This window comes from Tachyglossus aculeatus, chromosome 2 (assembly GCF_015852505.1).
Source record: "Tachyglossus aculeatus isolate mTacAcu1 chromosome 2, mTacAcu1.pri, whole genome shotgun sequence".
In the NCBI taxonomy this organism is placed as follows: Eukaryota; Metazoa; Chordata; class Mammalia; order Monotremata; family Tachyglossidae; genus Tachyglossus; species Tachyglossus aculeatus.
Window position 1 is genome coordinate 99,684,182 of NC_052067.1, and position 22,316 is coordinate 99,706,497.

Here is a 22,316-nt window from a genome sequence, read left to right on the forward strand (position 1 = left end):
AGCGCTTCAGCACAGAGATGATCCGGGCAGCAGCGTGAAGTATAGACTGAAATTGGGAGAGACAGGAGGATGGGAGATCTGAGAAGAGGCACATGCAGTAATCCAGTCGGGATAGGATGAGAGATTGAACCAGCAGGGTAGCGGTTTGGATGGAGAGATAAGGGTGGATCTTGGCAATGTTGCAGAGGTGAGACCGGCAGGTTTTGGTGATGGATCGGATGTTCCTCAGGACCTCTCTGGAGGCCCTGAAGGGGCTGGTCTTCAGCCAGGATAGCTGAACAACATTCACTCATTGGAGCTGCAGGACGGCTGGGACTTGTTCTTGTGCCTGGAAACCTTCCAGGAGGACGTGGTCCTACTGGCCAGGTAAAGGGGAGCTGAAGCACAAGGGTCTCTGGGGAGATGGGGCTGGGGGAGGGGGCCGGAAGGAGGAGCCTAATCAGGAACCCCCTGGCCCGGCCCTTCCATGTACCAAGCTCCGGTTTCCCAGCCCCAGGGCTCCCAGACAACCCCCTGGGCTCAGACTGGCTGTGCCGTCTCCCCCAGGACAATGGTCCAGAACAGGCACCCCATCGTGGGTGGCCTCCTGATGGTGGTGGTGACTCATCTGCCCAGGATGGGCCCGCAGGGACCTCAGGTTGCTATGGGCCTCCTGGCCCAGGTAAATGTCGGTGCCATAGAGCCCACGGAGACCGTGTCGTGGCAAGCGTGGGGCCAGCGGAGCCAGGCAGGGACCATGGAGCCCCAGACACTAGGAGACACCGTGGGGTGGAGCTGGGAGTGGGCAGGGTTCAGGGGGTGGTGGGAGGAGGCGGGAGGAGCTGATCCATTGCTCCAGCTCTTCCGCTGCGGACGGCCCTCCCCCTGCCGCTCCCGGTCAGTCTCCATCTTTTCTCGGGAGACCCTTGTTCCCCTTCCCCGAGGGGCCCACCTCCTCCCATGACCCATGCACATACGGTGTTTCTCTTGGCAGTCATCTGGATCCTCACGTTGGAGTCAGTCCTGGACCTTGCTGCTCTCCAGAGCATACTGCAGGGTGGTCTGGAGGACCCTGACCCCACAGTGCAGGTCACCAGTCTCCAGGCCCTCAACAGCCAACCTCTCAACCCAGAAAAGGTGAGAGGCCGAGGCCCGGCCCCCAGCACTCCAGGGCCCAGGGCCCAGAGCCCAGCCTGAGGGAGCTAGGGCAGGGAGATCTCAGCCCCGGAGCCCGACAACCCCATCATTTCCTCAGGGACAGCCCAGTTGGCGGCAGGAGGCCGGCGGAGATGAAAGCCCTTCTTGACCCAGCTCTCTCTTCTTGTCCCCTCAGGGGTCACTGCTCCAGGCCCAGCTTCTGGCCCTCCTGGAGGGACTGTACCCTGAGGGAGAGGAGTCCCTCTTGGCGGCCTTGGCCATGGCGTTCAGGGTGGCCCACAGCCTGGGGCAGTGGGGTCTGAAGGGTCTCCGGAAGGAGATCGTTTCTATGCTGGGACCCTACATCGATGACGTGTGTCCAAGGCCCGCGGTTTGGGTCCGGGATCAACTCCTGGGCCGCGAAGCCAGGACCCTCTTTCTCGTACCCAGAAAGGACTGCCTTCTGCTCTGCTCTGCCCTTCTCTCCTCTCTGCCCCACCTTTCCCCATTCAGAACAACCCCAGGGCTGCCCCTTCCCCAGATTCATCCCCAACAAAGCCGTCCCCAACCCCACCCACCCTCCCACTGCCTGCCATCCGCCCTTCCCTCCGACAACCCCGGCTGTGTGTTCCCCCAAGGAGAGAGCTCGAGTGCACATTGCCGCATTAGAGCTGCTTGGAGCCGTGGCCCATGGCGGGGTCGGGGAAAAGCAAACTGGGCTCCGGCGGGAATTGATCCGGCATATCCTGCCCATCCTCGTCCACATGATGGACGAGGATGCTGCCGTAGGGAAAGTGAGTCAGTCACTGTCTGTGTGCCCGGCCTTGCCCCAGCCCCTCCCCTTCTCTCCATCACTTGGTACCTGGCCTCTCTGTCTCACTTACCGGCATCTGGCCCTATTTCTCCAGAAAACCAGAGCGACCTTCTTTTCCCTGACCCACAGCCTGGGTTGGAGGCCAATCAAGTCCGTGAGCTGGAAACTGATGGGGGAGCAGGGATTGCACAGGGCCTCCCCCACCATCTGGAATTACATGGTGAGCAGTCTCAGAACCGTCTGGGGCAGTCCTCAGAGTCCCTGGTGGGAATTGTGGGGAGACCCCTGGGTTCCGTAGGGAGGTGTCTGGGGGTGAGCTCGCAACAGCACTGGGGTGAGGAGGCCGGGAGCCTGGAAGGACCGGTGCAGCACAATGCCTTGTGCCTGGAGAGGGAATGGAGATGGCAGTGATTCTCTGCAGACCGTGGGACCAGGGAGGTTCGTGGTGTGTGGGCATCCACAACAGGTTGGGGAAGGGGTCGGGCTGGGGTCTCACTCTCTTCCTCTCCAGATGAAGACATTAAAGGGCAGCCACCAGATGTTTATCTCCCAGGCTCTGGGCTACACCAACAGTCCCCAGACAGGGGTGTGAGCAACTGCTGTGCTCTTCCTAGGTGAGTGGGCAAGTCGGAGTCCCCAGATGGAATGGCCTCTCTGGCCACCTCCAGTCCCAGGGACGGCCCCTCTCGGACCCTTCTCTCCACTACTACCGGGGCCCCTGGGCTCTGGGGGCACCAAGTGGATCCCGGCCTGGAAAGTTCCCCTGGGAGATGATAGATTGGATAGAGCACTGGCCTAGAACATGGCAGATTCTTCATTTCTTCCCACCAGTATACACCACCTACTACAGTAGGGGAGAGGAGTGGCTCTCGGAAGACGAGTTCAACTACCTCTCCCAGAGTGAGTCCTGGACAACAGCATCAATGCCTTCTGTCTGCCTCTCTCTCCAGCCTGTATTTCCCCCACTTCAATTCTCCCTTTCTCCTCATCCCTCTCTCCCCTGCCCTGGACTCTGTCACTACTTTCTCCCCTTCCTCTTCTTCCCTGCTTTGTTCTCTACTCCATACCTTCTCTTTTAGGATCTCCCCTCCAGTCTCCATGGCTAAGCATTTCATTCTCCCACCTCTTCTTTGCCCTCTGTCTCCAGTCCCTGGACCCCTATGGCCTGAATATGTGAAGACTAAGAGAAGATGTTTAGGAATGGGGAAGAGAGAGGGAGAACACTTTGAGGGTCCAAGCAGGAGGAGAATAAGGAGGAATAGGAAAAGGGGGAGGTTGAGTTGGAGGAGGAGAAGAGGAGGTGGAGGGTTTGGTTGTTGCCCAGGAGAATGTGGCTCCGGGTTCCCAATGACTTTTCCCCCGTTTCAGCGTTTCAACGTCTGAGAACAGACCCTTTGCCCTGGATCCGTGACTTTGTCAGCTCCATGTGGACAAAGAGGAGCCAGGGCAGGAGGGAGACAACCTGAGGGAGAGGAAAAGAGAAACAGGAAGAGGTGGTGGTGGGACCAGTGCCAGTGCCAGGCTGCTCCATGGCCTCACAGAGCCCAGAGTGCCTGCGGCTTCTGAAGGATGCGCCCACATGGGAGAAGGCATTGCTCCCTTATGTTTCTCCATAAGAGGGTCTGGTTGCAGAGAGGGGGGCTCAAGTTGCTGGGAGTCAGCTTCATGACTAGCCGAGAGGGATGAGTTTTTGCGTCATGCGTAGGATGACTGGTAGCCACTGGAGATTTTTGAGGAGCCGAGTGACATGACCATATCGTTTCTGCACAGAGATGATCCGGGCAGCAGTGTGAAGTATAGACTGAAGTTGGGAGAGACAGGACAGTGGGAGATCTGAGAGGAGGCTGATGCAGTAATCCAGTCGGAATAGGATGAGAGATTGAACCAGCAGGGTAGCAGTTTGGATAGAGAGATAAGGGTGCATTTTGGCAATGTTGCCGAGGCGAGACCGGCAGGTTTTGGTGATGGATCGGATGTTCCTCAGGACCTCTCTGGAGGCCCTGAAGGGGCTGGTCTTCAGCCAGGATAGCTGAACAACATTCACTCATTGGAGCTGCAGGACAGCTGGGACCTGTTCTCGTGCCTGGAAACCTTCCAGGAGGCCGTGGTCCTACTGGCCAGGTAAAGGGGAGATGAAGCACAAGGGTCTCCGGGGAGATGGGGCTGGGGGAGGGGGCCGGCAGGAGGACCCTAATCGGGAAACCCCTGGCACGGCCCTTCCATGCCCCAAGCTCCGGTTTCCCAGCCCCGGGGCTCCCGGACAACCCCCTGGGCTCAGACTGGCTGTGCTGTCTCCCCCAGGACAATGGTCCAGAACAGGTACCCCGTCGTGGGTGGCCTCCTGACGGTGGTGGTGACTCATCTGCCCAGGATGGGCCCGCAGGGACCGCACGTTGCTATGGGCCTCCTGGCCCAGGTAAATGCCGGTGCCATAGAGCCCGCGGAGACTGTCCCGCGCCGAGCATGGGTCCAGTGGAGCCAGGCAGGGACCATAGAGCCCCAGACACTAGGAGACACCGTGGGGTGGGGCTGGGAGTGGGCAGGGTTCAGGGGGCGGAGGGAGGAGCCGGGAGGAGCTGATCCATTGCTCCGGCTCTTCCGCTGCGGACGGCCCTCCCACTTCCGCGCCCGGTCAGTCTCCATATTTTCTCGGGGGACCCTTGTTCCCCTTCCCCAAGGGGCCCACCTCCTCCCATGACCCATCCACATATGGTGTTTCTCTTGGCAGCTCATCTGGATCCCTGAGTTGGAGTCAGTCCTGGAAACTGCTGCTCTCCAGAGCATACTGCAGGGTGGCCTGGAGGAACCTGACCCCACGGTGCAGGTTAGCAGTCTCCAGGCCCTCAACAGCCAACCCCTCAACCCGCAAAAAGATGAGAGGCTAAGGCCAAGGCCCGGCCCCCACCGCCCCAGGGCCCAGAGCCCAGAGCCCAGCCTGAGGGAGCCAGGGCAGGGAGAGCTCAGCCCTGGAGCCCACCACCCCAATCATCTCCTCAGGGAGGGCCCAGTTGGGGGCAGGAGGCTGATGAAGGCGAAAGCCCTTCTCCGCCCTGCTCTCTCTTCTCGTCCCCTCAGGGGTCACTGCTCCAGGCCCAACTTCCGGCTCTCCTGGAGGGACTATACCACGAGGGAGAGGAGTCCCTCTTGGCAGCCATGGCCACTGTGATCAGGGTGGGCCACAGCGTGGGGCATTGGGGTCTGAAGGGTCTCTGGAAGGAGATTGCTTTGATGCTGGGCCCCTCCATTGACAACGTGATTCCGAGGCCTGCAGGTGGGGTCTGAGGATCAGCTTCTGGGCCGCAAGGCCAGGACCCGCTGACTCTTACCCAGAAAGGACTGCCCTCTGCTCTGCTTTGCCCTTCTCTCCTCTCTGCCCCACTTTCCCCCATTAAGAACCACCCTAGGGCTGCCCCTGCCCCAGATTCTTCCCCAACACAGCTGTCCCCACCCCCACAGACCCGCCAACTGCCTGCCGTTGGCCCTTCCCTCTGGCAACCCCGGCTGTGTGTTCCCCCAAGGAGAGAGCTCGAGTGTGCGTTGCCGTCTTAAAGCTGCTTGGAGTCATGGCCCATGGCAGGGTCAGGGAGAAGAAAACTGGGCTCCGGCAGGAATTGATCCGGCATATTCTGCCCATCCTTGTCCACATGATGGATGAGGATGCTACCGTACGGAAAGTAAGTCACTCACTGTCTGTGTGCCCAGCCTTGCCTCGGCCCCTCCCTTTCTCTCCATCACTTGGTACCTGGCCTCTCTGTCTCACTGACTGGCATCTGCCGTATTTCTCCAGAAAGCCAGAACGACCTTCTTTTCCCTGATCCACAGCCTGGGTTGGAGGCAAATCAAGTCCGTGAGCTGGAAACTGATGGGGGAGAAGGGAGTGCATGGGGCCTCCCCCACCATCTGGAATTATATGGTGAGTGGGCTCAGGACCCTCAGGGGCAGTCTTCTGGGCTCCAGTGGGAACTTGTGGGGAGACCCCTGGATTCCGTAGGGAGGTAGCTGGGGGTGAGCTCATAACAGCACTGGGATGAGGTGGCTGGGAGCCTGGAAGGGCTGGTGGAGGACGATGCCTAGTGCCTGGAGAGGGAATGGAGATGGCAGTGATTCTCTGCAGACCACGGGGCCATGGAGGTTCGTGGTGTTTGGGAATCCACAGCAGGTTGGGAAGAGGTTGGGAAGGGGTCAGGCTGGGGTCTCACTCTCTTCCTCCCCAGATGAAGACATTAAAGGGCAGCTGCCAGATATTTATCTCCCAGTCTCTGGGCTACACCAACAGCCCCCAGACAGGGATGCGAGCAACTGCTGTGCTCTTCCTTGGTGAGCGGAGAAGTCAGAGCCCCCAGGTGGAACGGCCTCTCTGGCCACCCCCGGCCCCAGGGACGGCCCCTCTCGGACCCTTCTCTCCACTACCACTGGGGCCCCTGGGCTCTGGGGGCACCAAGTGGATCCCAGCCCTGGAAAGTTCCCCAGGGAGGCAACCGATTGGGCAGAGTGCTGGCCTAGCACATGGCAGATTCTTCATTTCTTCCCACCAATGTACACTAACTACTATAGTAGGAGAGAGGCGTGGCTCTCGGAATACGATTTCAACTACCTCTCCCAGAGTGGAGACTGGACAACAGCATCGATGCCCTCTGTCTGCCTCTCTCTCCAGCCTGTATTTCCCCCACTTCAACTCTCCCTTTTTCCCCATCCCTCTCTCCCCTGCCCTGGACTCTGTCACTACTCTCTCCCCTTTCCCTTCTTCCCTGCTTTGTTCTCTTCTCAATCTATTCTCTTTTAGGATCTCCCCTCCAGTCTCCACGGCTAAGCATTTCATTCTCCCACCTATTCCTTGCCCTCTACCTCCAGTCCCTGGACCCCTCTGGCCTGGATACGTGAAAACTGAACAAAGATGGGAAAGAATGGGGAAGAGAGAGGGAGAACCCTTTGAGGGTCCAAGCAGGAGGAGAATGAGGAGGAAGAGGAAAAGGGGGAGGTTGAGCTGCAGGAGGAGAAAAGGAGGTGGAGGGTTTGGTTGTTGCCCAGGAAAATGCAGCTCCGGGTTCCCAAGAACTTTCCCCTCGTTTCAGCATTTCAACGTCTAAGAACAGACCCTTTGCCCTGGATCTGTGACTTTGTCAGCTCCATGTGGACAAAGAGGAGCCAGGGCTGGAGGGAGACAACCTGAGGGAGAGGAGAAGAGAAACAGGAAGAGGTGGTGGTGGGACCAGTCCAAGTGCCAGGCTGCTACATGGTCTCACAGAGCCCAGAGTAGCCTGGGGCTTCTGAAGGATGTGCCCACGTGAGAGAAAGCATTGCTCCCTAACTCTCATTACTCCTACTGCTACTCTTTTGCACTCATAGCATTTTGCCCTGAACTGAATAGGAACTGTTGCTTGGCTGAGGCAGATCAAAGCTGGCCCGGGTTCTCGAGGTCTGCTGATGAGCTCAATGCCATCCTCTCCTTCCGACGGGGCAGTGGCAGTTGCTGCCACTGTGGTGTTGGCTGCTGGAGAAGCTGAGTCCACAAGGACTCCCTAGCATTTTGCTCAAAAGCAGCAGGGTTCAACGTGATGCCACGGCCATTTTGGTTCCCAAAGACTGAATCTGAAGTAAAAACGTTCAAATTGTTCCTGAACTGAAGCCGGATAACCCTCTCTTCAAGTTGCCCAGAATTGCAATCTCAGGTTGTTCCAGATGAGTAGTAGAGGCATGTGAATGTTTTTGTCCTGAATCAGGGAAGTTTGAGCCATTACATCATTGAAGTAAAGGTGACGGGTCCAGCATTCCCGGGGACTTCACCTAGGGATCCTGTGTCTCCTGCCTCTGCCCTCTCCTACTCTGCTCCCTCACCACCCTTTTCATACTTCCTCACCTTTTCCTGCAACCACTACAACCTTGGACATTGCTTCCTATCCTTCCACAACGTCTGGGCACCTGTGCCCATGGACCAAGTGACATAAAGGAGGAGGGTGTGGAAACTTTGAACCGGATTTAAATTTAGAACTCTAAGTACCTTCTGTCTACACTCTGGATCACTTTTAGTCGCCCGCATTTCCTGGGCCAAATTAGACCTGCAGACAGATGTAAGGACGTAATTAGAGCAGCCTGGCCTGCTGGAAAGGATGTGGGCCTGGGAATCAGAATAATAAGCATAATAATAATGATGGCATTTGTTCAGCGATTACTATGCACAAAGCACTGTTCTAAGCGCTGGGGAGGGTGCAAGGTGATGAGGTTGTCCCACGTGCGGCTCGCAGTCTTAATCCCCATTTTACAGTTGAGGTAACTGAGGCCCAGAGAAGTTAAGTGACTTGCCCAAAGTCACACAGCTGACAAGTGGCGGAGGTGGGATTAGAACCCATGACCTCTGACTCCCAAACCTGGGCACTTTCCACTGAGCCACGCTGCTTCCCTAGAAGGTACGGGTTCTTTCATTCATTCATTCATTCATTGGTATTTATTGAGCGCTTTCTGTGGGCAGAGCACTGTACTAAGTGCTCGGAAAGTAGAATTCAGCCATCGAGACAATCCCTGCTCACACCGGGCTTATGTTCTAGAAGGCCTACAGGCTAGTAGTCTAATCTACAATTCTATTTCTAGTTCCACCATTCGACTGCTGTGGGACATTGGCAAGTCACTTCCAGTTGATACAGGATCAGTAAAATGATGCTAATACTTCAGGAAACCCAGAAGATTGGAATCTGGCAATCAGCTAGCCAATCACCTTGGAACTTTGCACCAGCTTTTGGAAGTTCCCCTTTTTCATGTGATCAGGAGTTATCTCCAGAGGAGAAATTGCATTCCTGACTTTTATATGAGTCCCTCCAGCCCACTCCAACTCACCTCTGAAAAATGGCAGCCCAGGAAAGAGAGGCTTTTCTCAGACAAAGGGATTATATTTCCCAGAGCTGTGGCAAGTGAGGGCCTTTTTTCTGATCTTCAGGAGCAGGACACAGGGCACAGGGCATAGATTCTGCCTATATCAATTTGCCAGATCTGAACTGACACTCTCTGACCACCAACTCCTCACGTGCCTTCCATCTCACACAGCCCAATTCCTCCCCATACTATCCTCTCCCTCACACAGAGACCTTCAATACCTTAAGCACCTCCACTTATTCCAGGCCATCTTGTCCCATCTGAATGTTCCCTCATCAACCTCCCCGTTCTTGATGCACAAATCCCCATCCTCAAGTCTGCCCTCTCCACTGAGTTCATCCATCCCTTGCGCCCCCATACCTCCAACAATCTCCCACCACTCCACAGTAAACTTCCCCTTGTCAGGTGCTCATTCTGCGGAGCTCTTGTGAGCAGAAATCCAGCCACCAGCCCGACCACATCCATCTCAGCCTCAACCCCAACTTTGCCTTCGCCTTTGCCCAGCAGCACTTCCCTTCCCCTATCGACTATTGCCCTCAGCGACAAGGCCTGACCTTCAATTCTCTCCTTTAACCCCGAATGCCAATGCCTTCCCATTTCTTGCGCATGTTGGTTTTGCCATCTACTTCACTGACAAAATCGTAACCATCTCCTCAGCTCCAGCACCCCAACTCCATCATCTACTCCCTTCTCTTTCCCAACTGCTTCTTGAGAGGAGAGAGAGTGAGCACTGATTACTGCTACTACGGTGAGCCCTCCCACTGTGACTCTCTTCATTCTGTTCCCTGGCTGGGAAGAGGGGCAGCTCCTGGGCCTGGTGGGGAGGGCACCCTCACGAATCTCAGGGTCTGGGGAGCCAAGGACCGGAACAGGACCCCTAGCTGAGCCCTACACATTGCGACCTGGGGTCTCACGCTGGAACTGGGCTTGCTGGGGGGCCGGGAGCACGGGCCTGGGAGTCAGAAGGTCATGGGCTCTAATCCCTACTCCACCACTTGTCTGCTGTGTGGCCTTGGGTAAGTCACTTCACTTCTCTGCACCTCAGTTACCTCATCTGGAAATGGTGTTACTTCCCAATAGAGTCAATTAAGGAGAAGGGGTTTGGTGAGTCAGTTTCACAGACAGAATAAACCACGGTATTCAGTATCACAGTAAGAAAATATTGATTGACATACAGAAAAAAATCTAGCCAACCGATCCTGCTCCTCTTAAGCCCTCAAATCAGGGGTGATGAGATCTCTGGCATTATTTAAGCCCTCAACTCAGGAGCACTGAAAATCTCCTATCGTGGGGCGATCAGTCCCATTTGATGTCCGGGTTCTTAACGGGTCAGACCGACACGGGCATTTCCTGGCCAAGAAACCCTTCAGGCCCAGGCTGCCCCTGCCTTCCCCAAGGAGGACAGTGAGCAGCCAAGTACAGGCCTACGTTCCCGTCGGAAGGTCCCCTGCCCAGACTGTCTCAGCTGTCCTCTCGGATAGCAGTGAGCAGCAGCAACTGACGTTTCCCCCCAATCTTTATACTACGCTTGTTGACCGTTACATCGAGCTTCTTCCGCGTTATGACCCTAATCTACTAATTATAGTTCCACTGTCTTCTGCTCTTAGAAGAGTCGATGGGTGTGTCGACATTTACCTTTTCCCTTGGAGCCTACCAGTCTGGCTCCTCTGTGATCATGGGAAGTGATATGCTGAAGTGCAAACTGCACACTTCATATGGGGATTGAGACTGAGAGTTCCACAGGTCAGGGATTGTGTCCAACCGGATTTCCTTGTACTTGCCCCGGCGATTAGTACAGAGCACTTTGAGCACTTACTGTGTGCAGAATACTGTGTGCAGAGCTTCTCCTCTAGCACAGCAATAAGCAGGATAAGGACACAGTAACAGTGTGAGATCCTGGCCACTCCAACATCAGAACCCTGTAGCCCACTGCCAGGGAAAGAGTCAGCCCAACCCAAATGCCATCCAAGACTCCCATCGTGCCCCGCACCAATCAGGCAGGAAGAAGACCCAGCGGGACCCAGGCCTTTCCAACTTTGAGAATGTTGGGAAGACTGCGACTCTGGGGACCGCTGGACTCTCAACAGCCCAGTCAATGTGGTGAGGAGATGGAAAACCTCTTTGAGCTGCAAAGCTCTTCTGCTCTCATCTCAAACGTTGAACTTGATTTTTCCATATTGTTTTGCTGTTCTGATCATTTTAAGCTCTTCTCATTTATCTATCGTTAACCCTGAGCGGCACGTGCCAGGGAGCAGAGCGGAGGCTACAGCAGGAGAACTTCTCTAGGGGGCGGCTCCCCACTTCCTCCACTCCTGGCCCTTCTCTCCTCAGGCCTCGGCCGACCCCCTGTCGGCAGTACAGAGCCGGGCCTCAACAGGAGGGTCCTGGCCAGATCGAAGAGCTCCGGATCAGCCATGATGAGCCATGCAAGTGGGATTCTCCCTGTGATGCTGCACAAGTCTGAAGCCTCAGCCCATCAGGTAGGAGCCTCAGGAGAAGGTGACTGGGAAGGCCTGGTTGAATTTATCCTCCAGGCCCCAGAAGTAGCAGTTGCCTATCATTGTCCCCCTCCAGGCTCTATGTTCAGTGTGGGGAGGGAATATAGTTGCATAGTACTAGCGTTGCATAGTACTCTCCCAAGAGCTTAATACAGTGATCTTCATACAGTAAATGCTCAATAAATACAATTGATTGATTAATTGATGTCTCCGGGCCTGGGGGTCTCAACTCTGGGATTGGAGGGGAGTGAGGGTTGAGGAGACAGGCTTAGCAGGGTCCGAGACAAATGAACAAATTACCTAAGGTGCAATTGACTGGATTACCGGTGTGCTGGTGATCTTGAAGGATTTCACCTGACAGATGGGTCAACGATCAAAATGACCCTAATCCTTCAGGAAACACAGTTCAAAGTGACCTAGTGGAAAGAGCACAGGCATGGGAGTTCGAAGAACCTGGGTTCTGATCCTGGCTCTTCCACGTGTCTGCTGTGTGACCTTGGGTAAGTCACTTAATTTCCCTGTGCCTCAGTTACATCATCTGGAAAACAGGGATTAAGACTATAAACTTCATGTAGGACATGGACTGTAACCAATCTAATTCGCTACCATCTACTCCGGTGCTTAGTACAGTGCCTGGCATATGGTGCTTAACAGATACCATTTTTAAAAAAAGGAAAAAGACAGATATTAGGCAACCATTTCCAGCTTCACAGCAGCTCCTTGAAATTTTCCCCAACACCCTCCCCCGCACCGCCGACAAATCGCAGCATGGTAAAGAGGGGGTATTCTCCGCTCAAGGAATAAAGATTTTTCCTAGCCGTGGCAAGCAAGAACTTCTTTTTCAGATCCTCAGGAGCGGGCCATTGTGGGCAGGGTCTCGTTTCCTCCCATTTCAACTCGCCAAATGTGAAATCCCATTCTCCAACCACCACCTCCTCAGCTGCCTTCTCTCCTCTGCAGACTGTCTTCTCCCTCCCCAGAGACCTCCAGTCTCTTAAGCACCTCCACTTATCCCAGACCATCAAGTTCAATATTGAAATCACCTCATCAACCTCCCCTCTCTTGATGCCCAGCTCCCCACCCTCAATTCTGCCCTTTCCATTGAGCCTGTCCTTTGTACCCCTTTCCCTCTGGTGATCTCGCACCAATCTCCAGTAAGCTTCCTCTCCTCAGGTGTTCAACCCATAGAGTCCTGTGGGCAGAAATCCAGCTATCAGGTCGACCACATCCATTTCAGACCCATCCTCACCTACATCTCCAGCCCTGATCTCTCTCCAGCCCTGAGCTCTTTCCTTCTCTGCTGTCTTGCATAGTCTCCTGTCTTCAAGACACCTCCACTTGGCTGTGCTCCCATCACCTCAAACTGAATGATTTCATTCATTCATTCATTCATTCATTCAATCGTATTTATTGAGTGCTTACTGTGTGCAGAGCACTGTACTAAGCACTTGGGAAGAACAAGTTGGCAACATATAGAGATGGTCCCTACCGAACAGTGGGCTCACAGTCTAGAACTGGGAGACAGACAACAAAACAAAACATATTAACAAAATAAAATGAATAGAATAAATATGTACAAATAAAATAAATAGAGTAACAAATACGTGCAAACATATACACATATATACAGGTGGCTCCAGTGGTTGCCATCCACCTCTGCAGAATGCTACAGAAGTTCCTTGCCATTGGCCTTAGAGCAGTCAGTCACCTCGCCCCCTCCTACCTCAACTCGCTACTCTCCTACAATAACTCATCCCACACATTCCGTTCCTCTAATGTTACCCTTCTCACTGTACCTAGAGCTCATCTCTCTCGCCGCCAACCTCTCGCCCAGGTCCTATGTCTGGCCTGGAATGCCCCCCCCCCCCCTCAAATCTGACAGTTAGTCTCTCCCCTTTCCAAGCTTTATGGAAGGCACAGCTCCGTCGAGAGACCTTCCCTGCCTACACCCTCCTTTCCTCTTCTCCCTCTCCCTTCGGCATCACCCTGGCTTGCTCCCTTCATTCATTCATTCATTCATTCATTCATTCATTCATTCATTCATTCATTCATTCATTCCTGGGTGACAGAAACTCCAAGTGACATTTTGCCTACACTCTGAAACTTCTTTAGTCAAGGACAGTCTGCTTCCCTAGGCCAAATTACATTCGCAGACAGACATACGGGTACAGTAAGAGCAAACTAGGAGAAAGAGCGTGGACCTGGCAGTTGGAAGAACTGGGTTCTAATTCTACTCCACCATTTGACTGCTGTGTGACCCGGGAAAAGTCACCTCAAGTTCAAGGTTTGGTGGGGACTGTGGTGTGGGAATTGATTAGGGAGCAATAAAAGAGCAAAAAAGAGATGAATTATAGATGAACTATTCAACGAAAGTCCTCTGCATCCCCAGGTTCCAGCTGTCATCTCACATCCGTATGGCCGTTACTTTCAAAAGTCCATAAACAGGTGACAGGCAGCAGCTGCCTTCACCACTCCACCAACTCTCTTCTTGACAAATAAAAAGTCATTTTTTAATGCCTTCATGTCAACAAGATTTGCCCTAGAAGGGCTCCAATCCCTCCTCGAGAACCAAATCCAACAAGGCCTACTCTGTCCTAATCTTCCTTCATTTCCCAGCTGCCTTAGGTTAGGGTGACTCATTCCCTTCTCCTTGAAGCACTTTCAGATCTTGGATTTACTCACCTGGTCCTCAGCTGGTTGTCTGCTGGGTGCCCCACAAAACTCTTCTATCACCATCATCGACGTCCTTGGTATCCTCACGGTGGATAGAGCACGGGCCCAGGGATCCTAAGGTCATGGGTTCGAATGCTGACTCCGCCACTTGTCTGCTGTGTGGCCTGGGGCACGTTACTTCACTTTTCTGGGCATCGGTTACCTGATCTGTGAAATGGGGATTAAGACTGTGGGCCCTATGCTGGACAGGGACTGTGTCCCACCCAGTAGGCTGGTATCCACTCCAGCACTCAGTACGGTGCCTGGCACATAGTAGGTGCTTAATAAATACCATCATCACGATCATTATCCTAATTATTTTTGAGCAGTTACTGCATGCAGAGTACTGTGTGCAGACCTTCTCTTCTAGCACGGCCTAAGGCAGGATAAGGATATAGTAGCGATGTGAGATCCCGCAACTCCTCCAACAGCAGAACCCTATAGCGCTGCCAGCCAAAGGATCGGCCCAACCCAAATGCCACCCAAGCCCCCCAAACGGACAGGCAGAAGGCCCGGGGGGCCCAACCGTCCCCAACCTTGAGAATGTTGGGAAGATTGTGACAGTTGGGACTGTTGGACTCAGAACAGCCCCACCAAATCTGAAACTGCCCTTTGAGCTGTGATGCTCTTTTGCTCTCATATCAGACGTTGGACTTTACTTTTCAATGTTGTTTTGCCATTTTGATCATTTTAATGTCTTTTCATTTGTCTACAGCCAAAAAACCCATAGTCCATAGTGAAACCCTACCTACAAGCACATGCCAGGGAGCAGAGCCGTGGCTACAGTAGCGAGAAGCAGCATGGCTCGGTGGAAAGAGTTTGAATCCCGGCTCTGCCCCTCGTCAGCTATGTGACTTTGGGCAAGTCATTTAACTTCTCTGGGCCTCAGTTCCCTCAACTGTAAAATGGGGATTCAGATGCTGAGCCCCATGGGGGACAACCTGATTACCTTGTATCCCCTCCACCACCCCCCAAGCTCAGAACAGTGCCTGGCACATAGTAAGCGCTTAACAAATGCCATCGTTATTATTATTATTATCATTTCAGTAGGAGTACCTCTGTGAGGGGCAGCTCCACACTTTCCCCATTCCTGGCTCTTCTTTCCTCAGGCCTCTGCTGACCCCCTGACCACAGTCCAGGGGAAAGCCTAAACAGGAAGGTCCTGGCCAGATTAATAATAATACTAATTATTACCATGATTGTTATTATTGTTGTTATTATGGTACTTGTTCAGTGTTTACTATGTGCCAAACACTGTTCTAAATGCTGGGATTAATCTAAGGTAGTCAGGTTGGACACAGTTCCTGTCCCACATAGGGTTCACAGTCTTAATCAACATTTTACAGGTGAGGTAAGTGAGGCTCATAGAAGTGAGGTGACTTGCCCAAGGCCACACAGCAGACACGTGGCAGAGCCGGGATCAGAACCCATGACCTTCTGACTCTCAGTCCCGTATTCTATCCACTGAGCCACACTGCTTCAGATTGAAGAGCTTTTGCTCAGCCAGTGTGAGCCATGCAATGGGGATTCTCCCCGGGCTGCTACACAAGTCTGGAGCCACAGCCCACCAGGTAGAAGCTTCAGGGGAAGATGGCTCGGTGAGGCTGGTTGAATTTGTCCTTCAGGGCCCCAGAAGTAGCAGTTTCCTCTTGTTCCCTCTTGTCCCCCTCTAGTCTCTAAGCTCATTAAGGGCAGAGACTGTTGCCCAGCAAAACTTCTCTTCCCCTATCGACAATTGCCCTCACCGACAACGCCTGACCTTTAATTCTCTCCTTTAACCCCGAATGCCAACTTCTTCCCATTTCTTGCCCATGTTGGTTTTGCCATCCACTTCACTGATAAAATCGTAGCCATCTCCTCAGCTCCAGCACCCCCACTCCACCATCTACTCCCTCATCTTTCCCAACTGTTTCTTGAGAGGAGAGTGTAAGCACTGATTACTGCTACTACGTTGAGTCCTTCCACTTTAACGCTCTTCATTCTGTTCCCTGGCTGGGAAGAGGGGCAACTCCTGGGCCTTATGGGGAGGGCACCCTCATGAATCCCAAGGTCTGGGGAGCCAAGGACCAGGACAGGACCCCTAGCTGAGCACTACCCATTCCAACCTGGGGTCTCAAGCTGGAACCGGGCCTGCTGGGGGGCTGGGAGCAGGAGGCCAAAGAGCCTCAAGGGAAGAGGGAAGGTCAGTTGAGAGCAGAGACAGTGGAGAGGTTGGGGCCTCCAAACCCAGGGTGAGGCCCACTGGGGTCTGTGCTGGGGGGAGGGCTCAGGTCCAGCTGCTGGTAGGAATCTTATTAACCCAGTTCTCACCCCAGCTCTTCCTGGTCCTCCTCACCCAGGTGCACTCTGTGCTGGAGCTGGGCCTGTGGGCAGAGAGGGAGCAGGAGGCCACAGAGCACACCATGCCCTCCACCCTCATCCCTGGAGGTGAGGGGAGCTGGGAAACGGGGCAGGAGAAGGTGGCCCACAGGCCTGCGGGTGTGGGTGCAGCCACAGCCTGATGTGGCGGGTGGTTTCTGCCGAAGCCGGCGTTTGGGGCTGGGCCCGGTCCTTGGGGTTTGAAATGTTGGCAGGCAGGGACCGACCAAAGGGGGTAGTAGTGTCAACATGGTGGGTGGGAGGTGCCGGTGGAGATTTGAGGGGCTACACTGGCTCTACTCAGGAGGAAGCTGTCCCTGACTTCTATTCTGGTGCTCTGTGGATGGTCGATGAGGCTACTGAGTCGGGGAGGAGAGTTTGCTGCCTTTGCCTCTAAATGGGCCCAAACTGACAGGGACAAAAATGCAGCAAACAAATGTGGGTCCCAGTTTCTGCTCTGAGCAGGAAAGGGGCCTGGGGAAGTTGGATCCTGGACTAAGGGAGCGCTGGGAGGTGGGCAGGGCGAGAGGGTGTTGTGGGGCCTGGGTGGTCCCTGCTGGTCTGCGAGGCTGGGCACACCAGGATTTGGAAACTGGCAACTGGTGGGGCTGGGGGCCACTGGGGAGCTGCTCCGATATGTGTCCCAGTCTTCAGGCTGGGGGAATCTGTCACAGTCAAGGGCATTTCCGTGACTTCCTCAAGTCCGTTTTCCTAACAACCGCTTTCGCCTCCCCGCCCCCACGGCTATTCATTCATTCATTCATTCATATTTATTGAGCACTTACTGTGTGCAGAACACTGCACTAAGAGCTTGGGAAGTACAAGTTGGCAGCATATACAGATGGCCCCTACCCACTAACGGACTCACAGTCTAGAAGGGGGAGACAGACGACAAAACAAAACATGTGGACAGGTGTCAAGTCATTAGAATAAACAGAAGTAAAGCTAGATGCACATCATTAACAAAATAAATAGAATAGTAAATATGTACTATTTACTATTACTACTATTACTACAACTATTACTACTATTACTACAACTATTACTACTATTACTATTACTACTACTATTACTATTTACTACATGCTGAGAAGCAGCGTGGCTTAATGGAAAGAGCATGGGCTTTGGAGTCAGAGGTCAAGGGTTCGAATCCCAGCTCTGCCAATTGTCAGCTGTGTGACTTTGGGCAAGTCACTTAGCGTCTCTGGGCCTCAGTTACCTCATATGTAAAATATGTAAAATGGGGAATAAGACCCTGAGCCCCATGTGTGACAACCTGATCACCTTGTATTTACCCCAGCGCTTAGAACAGTGCTTTGCAGATAGTAAGCGCTTAACAAATACCATTATTATTATTATTATTATTATTATGTACAAGTAAAATAAATAGAGTACTAAATCTGTACAAACATATATACAGGTGCTGTGGGGAGGGAAAGCAGGTAGGGCCGGGAGGATGGTGAGGGGAAGGAGGGGGCTCAGGCTGGGAAGGCCTCCTGGAGGAGGTGAGCTCTCAGTAGGGCTTTGAAGAGAGGAAGAGAGCTAGCTTGGCAGATGTGAGGAGGGAGGGCGTTCCAGGCCAGGGGGAGGACGTGGGCCGGGGGTCGACGGCAGGACAGGTGAGAACAAGGCACAGGCAGGAGGTATGAGGCAGAGGAGCGGAGTGTGCGTGCTGGGCTGGAGAAGTAATGAAGGGAGGTGAGGTAGGAGGGGGTGAGGTGATGGAGAGCCTTGAAGCCAAGAGTGAGGAGTCTTTGTCTGATGCGTCGGTTGACTGCTAGCCACTGGAGATTTTTGAGGGGGGGGGAGTGACATGCCCAGAGTGTTTCTACACAGAGATGATCCGGGCAGCAGTGTGAAGTATAGACTGGACTGGGGAGAGACAGGAGGATGGGAGATCAGAGAGAAGGCTGATGCAGTAATCCAGTCGGGATTGGATGAGAGATTGAACCAGCAGGGTAGCAGTTTGGATGGAGAGGAAAGGGCAGATCTTGGAGATGTTGCGAAGGTGAGATCGGCACGTTTTGGTGACGGATCGGATGTTCCTCAGGACCTCTCTGGAGGACCTGAAGGGACTGGTCTCCAGCCAGGACAGCTGGACGACATTCACTTCATTGGAGCTGCAGGACGGCTGGGACCTGTTCTCGTTCCTGGAAACCTTCCAGGAGGGCGTGGTCCTGCAGGCCAGGTAAAGGGGAGCTGAAGCACAAGGGTCTCCGGGGAGATGGGGCTGGGGGAGGGGGCCGGCAGGAGGAGCCTAATCGGGAACCCCCTGGCCCAGCTCTTCCATACCCCAAGCTCCGGTTTCCCAGCCCCAGGGCTCCGGGGCAACCCCCTGGGCTCAGACTGGCTGTGCCGTCTTCCCCAGGACAATGGTCCAGAACAGGTACCCCGTCGTGGGTGGCCTCCTGACGGTGATGGCGACTCATCTGCCCGGGATGGGCTCGCAGGGACGGGGTGTTGCCATGGGCCTCCTGGCTGATGTAAGTGCCAGTGCCACAGGGCCTGTGAAGACCGTGCCGTGCCAAGCGTGGGGCCAGTGGAGCCAGGCAGGGACCGTGGAGCCCCAGACACTAGGAGACAGCGTGGGGTGGGGTTGGGAGTGGGCAGGATTCAGGGGGCAGAGGGAGGAGCCGGGAGGAGCTGATCCGTTGCTCCAGCTCTTCCGCTGTGGACGGCCCTCCCCCTGCAGCGCCCGGTGAATCTCCATACTTTCTCGGGGGACCCAAGTTCCCCTTCCCCGAGGGGCCCGCCTCCTCCCACGACCCATCCACAGATGGTGTTTCTCTCGGCAGCTCATCTGGATCCCCGAGTGGGAGTTAGTCCTGGTACCTGCGGCTCTCCAGAGCATACTGCAGGATGGCCTGGAGGACCCCGACCCCACGGATCGGATCACCAGTTTCCAGGCCCTCAACAGCCAACCTCTTAACCTGGAAAAGGTGAGAGGCTGAGGCCCGGCCCCCACCGCCCCAGGACCCAGAGCCCAGAGCCCAGAGCCTAGCCTGAGGGAGCCGGGGCAGGGAGATCTCAGCCCTGGATCCCGCCACCCCCATCATCTCCTCAGGGAGGGCCTGGTGGCGGCAGGAGGCCGACAGAGGCGAAAGCCCTTCTCGACCCTGCTCTCTCTTCTTGTCCCCTCAGGGGTCACTGCTCCAGGCCCAGCTTCCAGCCCTACTGGAGGGACTATACTACGAGGGAGAGGAGTCCCTCATGGAGGCCTTGGCCACTGTAATCATAGTGGCCCACAGCCTGGGGCAGTGGGGTCTGAAGGGTCTCCAGAAGGAGATCGCTTCAATGCTGGGCCCCTACATCAACGACGTGATTCCTAGGCCTGCAGTTGGGGTCCGGGGTTGAGCTTCTGGGCCGTGAGGCTAGGACCCTCTGACTCCTAGCCAGAAAGGACTGTCCTCTGCTCTACTCTGCCCTTCTCTCCTCTCTGCCCCACCTTTCCCCATTCAGAACCACCTCGGGGCTGCCCCTTCCCCAGATTCATCCCCAACACAGCTGTCCCCACCCCCACCCAACCACCCACTGCCTGCCTTCGGCCCTTCCCTCTGGCAACCCCGGCTGTGTGTTCCCCCAAGGAGAGAGCTCGAGTGTGCGTTGCCGCCTTGGAGCTACTTGGAGCCATGGGCCATGGCGGGGTCAGGGAGAAGCAAACTGGGCTCCGGCGGGAATTGATCCGGCATATCCTGCCCGTCCTCGTCCACATGATGGACGAGGATGCTGCCATACAGAAAGTAAGTCACTCGCCGTCTGTGTGCCCAGCCTTGCCTCGGCCCCTCCCTTTCTCTCCGTCACTTGGTACCTGGCCTCTCTGTCTCACTGACCGGCATCTGTCCCTATTTCTCCAGAAAGCCAGAGAGACTTTCTTCTCCCTGACCCACAGCCTGGGTTGGGAGAAAATTAAATCAGTGAGCTGGAACTGATGGGGGAGCAGGGATTGCACGGGGCCTCCTGCACCATCTGGCTATATATGGTGAGCGGGCTCACGACGGTCTTGGGCAGTCCTCGCGGGCTCCGGTGGGAATTGTGGGGAGACCCCTGGATTCCATAGGGAGGTGGCTTGGGGTGAGCTCGCAACAGCACTGGGATTCGGTGGTCGGGAGCCTGGAAGGGCCGGTGGAGGACGATGCCTAGTGCCTGGAGAGGGAATGGAGATGGCAGTGATTCTCTGAAGACCGTGGGACCAGGGAGGTTTGTGGTGTGTTGGCATCCACAGCAGGTTGGGAAGGGGTCGGGCTGCGGTCTCACTCTCTTCCTCCCCAAATGAAGACATTAAAGGGCAGCCTCCAGATGTTTATCTCCTAGGCTCTGGGCTACACCAACAGCCCCTAGACAGGGGTGCAAGCAACTGCTGTGCTCTTCCTTGGTGAGCGGGGAAGTCGGAGGCCGGGTGGAACAGCCTCTCTGGCCACCCCCGGCCCCAGGGACGGCCCCTCTCAGACCCTTCTCTCCACTACCACCGGGGTCCCTGGGCTCTCAGGGCACCAAGTGGATCCCGGCCCTGGAAAGTTCCCCTGGAAAGCGAGCGATTGGACAGAGTGCTGGCCTTGAACATGGCAGATTCGTCATTTATTCCCACCAATATACATCACCTACTACAGTAGGGGAGAGGCGTGGCTCTCAGAAAACGATTTCAACTATCTCTCCCAGAGTGAGTCCTGGACAACAGCATCGATGCCCTCTGTCTGCCTCTCCCTCCAGCCTGTATTTTCCTCAATTCAACTCCCTCTTTCTTCCTGTCCCTCTCTCCCCTGCCCTGGACTCTTTCACTACTTTCTCCCCTTCCCCTTCTTCCCTGCTTTGTTCTCTTCTCAATCTATTCTCTATTAGGATCTCCCCTCCAGTCTCCACGGCTAAGCATTTCATTCTCCCACCTATTCCTTGCCCTCTACCTCCAGTCCCTGGACCCCTCTGGCCTGGATATGTGAAGACTGAGCGAAGTTGGGAAGGAATGGGGAAGAGAGAGGGAGAACCCTTTGAGGGTCCAAGTAGGAGGAGAATGAGGAGGAAGAGGAAAATGGGGAGGTTGAGCTGGAGGAGGAGAAGAGGAGGTGGAGAGTTTGGTTGTTGCCCAGGGAAATGCGGCTCCGGGTTCCCATGAACTTTCCCCTCATTTCAGCGTTTCAACGTCCAAGAACAGACCCTTCGCCCTGGATCCGTGACTTTGTCAGCTCCATTTGGATGAAGAGGAGTCAGTGCTGGAGGGTGACAACCTGAGGGAGAGGAGAAGAGGATCAGGAAGAGGCGGTGGCGGGACCAGTCCCAATGTCAGGCTGCTCCATGGGCTCACGGAGCCCGGAGTGGCCTGGGGCTTCTGAAAGATGCGCCGACGTGGGAGAAGGCATTGCTCCCTAACTCTCATTACTCCTACTGCTACTCTTTTGCACTCATAGCATTTTGCCCTGAACTGAATAGGAACCGTTTCTTGACTGAGGCAGATCAAAGCAGGCCCCGGTTCTCGAGATCTGACAATGGGCTCAATGCCATCCTCTCCTTCCAATGGGGCAGTGGCAGCTGCTGCCACGGTGGTGTCGGCTGCTGGAGAAGCTGAGTCCAGAAGGACTCCCTAGCATCCTGCTCAAAAGCAGCAGGGTTCAACGTGATGCCACAGCCATTTCGGTTCCCAAAGACTGAATCTGAAGTAAAAACGTTCAAATTGTTCCTGAACTGAAGCCGGATAACCCTCTCTCTTCAAGTTGCCCAGAATTGCAATCTCAGGTTGTTCCAGATGAGCAGTAGAGGGATGTGAATGTTTTTGTCCTGAATCAGGGAAGTTTGAGCCATTATGTCATTGAAGTAAAGTTGACAGGTCCAGCATTCCCAGGGACTTCTCCTGGGGACCCTGTGACTCCGGCCTCTGCCCTCTCCTACTCTACTCCCTCACCACTGTTTTCGTACTTCCTCACCTTTTCCTGCAACCACTACAACCTTGGACATTGCTTCCTATC

The 22,316-nt window shown here is 54.8% G+C and overlaps 1 protein-coding gene and 1 pseudogene across 1 annotated transcript; both read left to right on the forward strand.

The window, feature by feature from the left end:
- Nucleotides 1-3,894: 3,894 nt before the first annotated feature.
- Nucleotides 3,895-15,132, forward strand: LOC119942081 (maestro heat-like repeat family member 5). The gene is given in 15 exon segments (XM_038762738.1): nt 3,895-3,973; nt 3,976-4,051; nt 4,232-4,346; nt 4,659-4,800; nt 5,004-5,182; nt 5,449-5,604; nt 5,718-5,843; nt 6,145-6,247; nt 6,466-6,534; nt 7,003-7,049; nt 9,200-9,341; nt 10,128-10,352; nt 11,126-11,274; nt 13,682-13,737; nt 15,114-15,132. Coding segments are annotated over 15 exon segments (1,683 nt in total).
- A 392-nt stretch (nt 15,133-15,524) lies between these two features.
- On the forward strand, nt 15,525-22,002 carry LOC119942090 (annotated as a pseudogene).
- The last annotated feature ends 314 nt before the right edge of the window (nt 22,003-22,316 follow it).